Here is a 4,879-nt window from a genome sequence, read left to right as displayed (position 1 = left end):
TGTGTGTGTGTGTGTGTGTGTGTGTGTGTGTGTGTGTGTGTGTGTGAGAGAGAGAGAGAGAGATGCTTCTCCAGTTGCTCTTGGGTGAAGGCTCTTATCCCCTGGGGCATGAAGGGAGGTCGTGGGTTTGACCCTCTTGGCACATGCCACCGCCTGTTTCTCCCTTTGGTGCTTTGCTGCTTCAGCTAGGCTCACTTGGCTGGTAGTGATCCTCTCCCTTCCTCAGTGGTCTTCCACAACCTTGGCTCAGTCTGACATTCAATGTCCCTGATACTGGTCTTACAGGCCCTTGCCTTTGCTTTGTATTTGTTCTCTGGTCCCTCTCCTTGTTTCCTGCTTCTCTTTTAAAATCAAACATCACCTGCGTGTCCGCAGTGGCCTCTTCAGAAGGCTTCTTCTCCCTAGCATTATTTCCCTTTGTATTTGCAGAATTCTTTTCTTGAGACTGCCCCATCCTTGTTTACCAGTTTCCCTTGAGTCCATGGAATCTTCCTCCTTCTCCTTCTAAGCCCTTTGAAGTCAGCCCTCTTGTGCCAGATCTGTCATTCCCATGTGCCAGACTTTCCCAGCTTTCCTTCCCTTCTTGGTATAAGCTCCAAGATGGCACGTGTGGTCATTCCTTGCCAAGGTTCCCATTGCTTCTGTCCCATGAGCCAGAGCCTCTCCAATAATGAGAATCAGACTTGAAGAGCATTCTGTCTCATTGGTTTTCTCATCTTCTGAAAGCTGCAGTTGTCATTAAGGTAAATAGGAATATTATGAATTGCTCTACTTTTGGCAGAAAGCGGGCTTCACCAGGTGTCTGGATCACCATGACTTCGTGCTTCAGTGCACTGCCCACGTGGTTCTTTCTCTTCAGGTGGTATGGAGCAAATGCATGAGCATATTGCTTCTGAGACTGCCTCTGTTGGTCTTGACCCTGATGGGCTCCACCATTGTCTACCCCAACCTTGCCATTTCCTCGATTTCCTTCCCTGAGTATGAATGGGTAATGCTGCTCCTCTCTACCCCTTTCCTTCCTGTCCTGTTTCCAAAGCCACATTCCAGTCATGACTCTGCTCATCTGCCAGTCCTAGTAGGACGAGGTCACCTCGACCCCGTGTTGTCATTGCTGGTTCCTCCCTGGTTCCCAGTTCTCCGTCTCTCTACCTTCTTATGAAGGTCGTATGTGTCCTTCACGAGGCCCCTTATATCACTTCCCTGTGAATGCTACGTCCCACTTCTGCTTCCTTTGTCTTCCTGCCCTTTGGGTCATCTGACATTGTCAATCTTCAGACAGCCTGGGATGTCTTTGGCCATGTTACATCCCAAGGAGGGTACTGAGGTTAAAAAGGTGGGCTTTTGTGCGGGCAGAGTGCAGGCTGGGAGGCCTTCCTCCCATCCAGCTGGCAGGATGGTGTTTGGCCGGCTCTAGGAATGGGTTCCATTTTTCTCGCTCCCTAGGCCCTCAGAATAAGGCTGCCGTTTTCCTTTTTTATTGGTGGTGCCAAAGGCCAGGTTGCATTTCAAGAGACAAGTAAAAGGTTCCCTGTGAGGGTGAACCCCAGCCATCTGCTGTGCTGTCCTCACTGGTTTGGTAGGACCCCGGCTTTTTCTCAGATTAGCTTTGCTGCCATCTCTGGGGTTCAGAGGGAGAAGTGTCTGCATCCCGTAAACTCTTTGCTTTACTCCTTCCTTTGCAGGAGATTTGTATTTTGAAAAAGCTGTGAATGGTTTCCTTGCTGACCTCTTTACCAAGTGGAAGGTACGCCTAGATTTTCTGGCTTGGAATCTTGTGCGGTGGGTGAAGCTTTATTGTGCGTTACTGCCGTTAATGTGGCAGGTGGAGACTGAGCTTGAAGCTGGAAAAGCTTGGGTTCAAATCTCACCTCTGACACTGAAGAGCCAGTGTGACTCTGGCCAAGTCACTTAAGCCACCTCGGTCACCCCCGGATGGCGGCCTGGAGGATATTCCCAGATGAGGATTCTCAATATTCATGAGATCATGGACCCTGGGATAGTAATTTGCCTTTTCTTTTAGACAGAACTCTTGTACATTAAAAGCCAAGTGGAGAGGCTTTTACTTTAAAAATATCTGAGTACTAATTTTATTTTCCAATGGATGGTTGGAGTCAGGCAGACTCGAGTTCAAATCCAGCCTCAGACATTCACTAAGTGTGTGACCCTGGGCGAGTCTCTTCACTTCTGTCTTCCTCAGCTTCCCCTTCTGTAAAATGGGTCTAATAGCAGCCACCCCCAGGGTTGTGTGAGGATAGTGATTGTGAAGCTCTTAGCACAGTGCCTGGCCCCCCATAGGTGCTTTATGAACGTTAGCTCTCCTTGTCGTTGCTGTTTGTAGGAGTGAATTCTTGATCTAGACAGTGGTTACTGAGCAGCTCAGGTGAGAGGCTCTGTGCCTGGGAAGACCCAAGGTGGGGAGAGGTCAGGGAGGATGTGCAGTGTTGGGGAGCAGGGAGGGGGTACAGGGTGTGGAGCCGGGCAAGGCCACTGGGGTTGGCTGAGTGGAAGGAGGAAAGGGAGCACCAGCTCGGGCTGGCCAGAGGGCGCACATTGTCACAGAGGAAGACGCCGAGAGAGGGGAACATTTTAGCCCAGATCCCACGGGGGAGAGAGAGCTGGGCACGTGCTGTGGTAGAAAGAGGGCTGGGTCCAAATCCCTCATGGATAGATGAGCTCTGAGCTTGCTAGAAATACTCCTGTGCTGTGATGTGACCTGGCTGGGCCCCCGCTGTGTTACCCTGGGGTTCCTACCTGCCCACCTGGTCCCCCTTGGCATCTTCTCACTTCTGGGAAGTTGGCCAGCCAGGAACCTCTACCTGCAGTGGGTGGGGATGGAGCCTTGATGCGTGGTGACGATCCCCTCCAGATCACCAGGTGTCCCCGTGTTTCTGCAGCCTGGGTCTGACAGCTCTGCTGCCGGTGAGGAGAATGGCCCACATAGCGAGTCTGATAGCCCAGCTGTGAGGCTGCTGCCCTCCACAGCTTTGTCCCCCCGCCCGTGGCTCAGCCATCGTGCGCCCATCACCTCTGCTCCCAGTTGTGTGGTGTCTCTGCCCTGAAAGGGGCTTCCTGGGGCTCATCAATTGCTCCATTCAGAGAGACAGCGCCCGGGACGCGGTGGCACCATCTGCTTTTCACTCTTCTCTTTTTTGTGCAGGAAAAGAATTGTAGCCATGAAGTGACCGTGGTCCTGTTTTCTAGGACTTTCTATGAGGCAAAATCACTTGGTGAGTCTGTCTCCAGCTTCCCTCCGTGGTGTTCTTTGGCCCCTCTCTCTGAGCTGTGGCTGCTTCCTGGCCGCTGGCTGGACTGCAGCCTCCCGGAGGCTGGGGCCTCCATCTTCCTCCTAGGCCCATCAGCATTCTGGACACAGTGGGCTGCTCTTAGGGCAAGGAGACACGGGTAACCCTGAATGCCTGCCCCCAACCCTAACCCTGAATGCTCGCCCACTGTCCGACTGGGACCAAGATTAGAGCCCAGGACCCCAGCCCTGTCCTCATGGTGCTTGCAGTCTAGGCGGGAGAGCAGACGTGCTCACACATAGCTGTGTCACAGCCTCCCTTTGTGGAAAGAGGAGCATTAAGCAAAGTAACTGACCCGGGACTGGGTCTGACAGTGGATGCAGCATCCTGCCCCCACAGGCCCTCACGTTCCTCTGAAGAGGAAGAAGGGTTCTTGGCACGGTCCTTCGGTCCTTTCAGCTCCTCCTGGTTGGGATCTTCTCGCTGTCCATGTGTCTTGTCCTGACTCTGCATCAGGTCACACGTGCCTTCTTGAGTTTCTCTTAATTCCTTCCTCTGTATGTGACTTTGGACACACTCAAATTCTGTGATACTCATGTGCATGGGCCGCCATTCTGTTTTTGGCTTTTACTGACACGGGAGTGCAGCAGGCACTCTTTTGTCCTTCACATGGAGCCTTTCTTTCTGTCCTCTGTCTTTGGGGTGTGTGTTTGATGGCTCTATCTCTGGGTCTGTGACTGAACTGGTTGGTGACCTGGGCACTCCCCTAATTGGCACTCATCTTAAGGGGTATATTAATGTGGAGTTAGGGGCATGGGTGGATCCCTTCTAGCCAGCTCACCAAGCTGTGGACCAGCCCTTGCGGCAGGAGAGGGCAAGGAGAGGGCCCCCTGCCCTTTGTAATGGCACCTTCTCCTCTGTTCTCTCTACCTCAGATGAGTTTCCTGAGACGCACCGAGCCTCGATTCGACAGGATCATGAAGGCAGATTCTATGAAGATTTTTACAAGTAGGTTTTGGCCAACTGGTGGTGCCACCATCTTCTGAGATGCTCATGTGATTTCTGGGTCTGCCCACATGGCCTGAGGTGCTAGAGAGAGGGTGGAAGACCAGTTGTCACAGAAGACGGCTTGGGGATTCACGATGGGTGCAAAGGGTGGAGTGATGTGACCTTGAAAGCCCCTCCTGAGGCAGAGATTCCAGGATTCTGGGAACATGTTATCACATGAGGGCACAAGAAACTTTCTTGGCATAAAAAGACTCCAAAAGCCCCTCTCTGCCTTTGGTGTGTGAGGAGCACAGGGCCAGGATGGGATGGAGAGGCATGGAGACACAAGGGTCAGCCAAGACCTTTTTCTACCCTTGTTGGAGTCATGGCATAGAAGATGAAGGAAGGAGGGGAGAGATGGAAGGAAGAAGAAAGGAAAGAGGGATAGAGGAAGAGAGGGAGAGGAAGGAGGGAAGGGGAAAGAAGGGAGGGAGGGAGGAAAGGAAAGGGAGGAAGGGAGAGAGGGAGGAAGGAAGAGAAGAAAGGGAGAAATGGAGGAAGAAAAGGAGGGAGAGAGGAAGGAATGAGGGTAGGAGGAAGGAAGTAAGAGGAGGGAGAGAAGAAAGAAGGATGAAGGGAGAGAGGGAGGA

At 52.4% G+C, this 4,879-nt stretch overlaps 1 protein-coding gene across 1 annotated transcript in view; it reads left to right on the top strand.

The window, feature by feature from the left end:
• DEPDC5 (DEP domain containing 5, GATOR1 subcomplex subunit) overlaps positions 1–4,879 on the top strand; it is a 113,278-nt gene that overhangs the window by 38,910 nt on the left and 69,489 nt on the right. The window contains exons 10-12 of the mRNA XM_069081385.1: positions 1,683–1,744; positions 3,158–3,227; positions 4,178–4,250. Coding sequence (XP_068937486.1) covers positions 1,683–1,744; positions 3,158–3,227; positions 4,178–4,250 — 205 coding nt within the window. The remainder of the gene's footprint in view (positions 1–1,682; positions 1,745–3,157; positions 3,228–4,177; positions 4,251–4,879) is intronic.

Source organism: Petaurus breviceps, unplaced genomic scaffold (assembly GCF_028583685.1).
Source record: "Petaurus breviceps papuanus isolate PSGF00001 unplaced genomic scaffold, PetGlider_PUasm1.0 99, whole genome shotgun sequence".
Taxonomy (NCBI): Eukaryota; Metazoa; Chordata; class Mammalia; order Diprotodontia; family Petauridae; genus Petaurus; species Petaurus breviceps.
The sequence above is the reverse complement of the archived record's forward strand: the minus strand, read 5'-3'. Positions and strand labels throughout refer to the sequence as shown.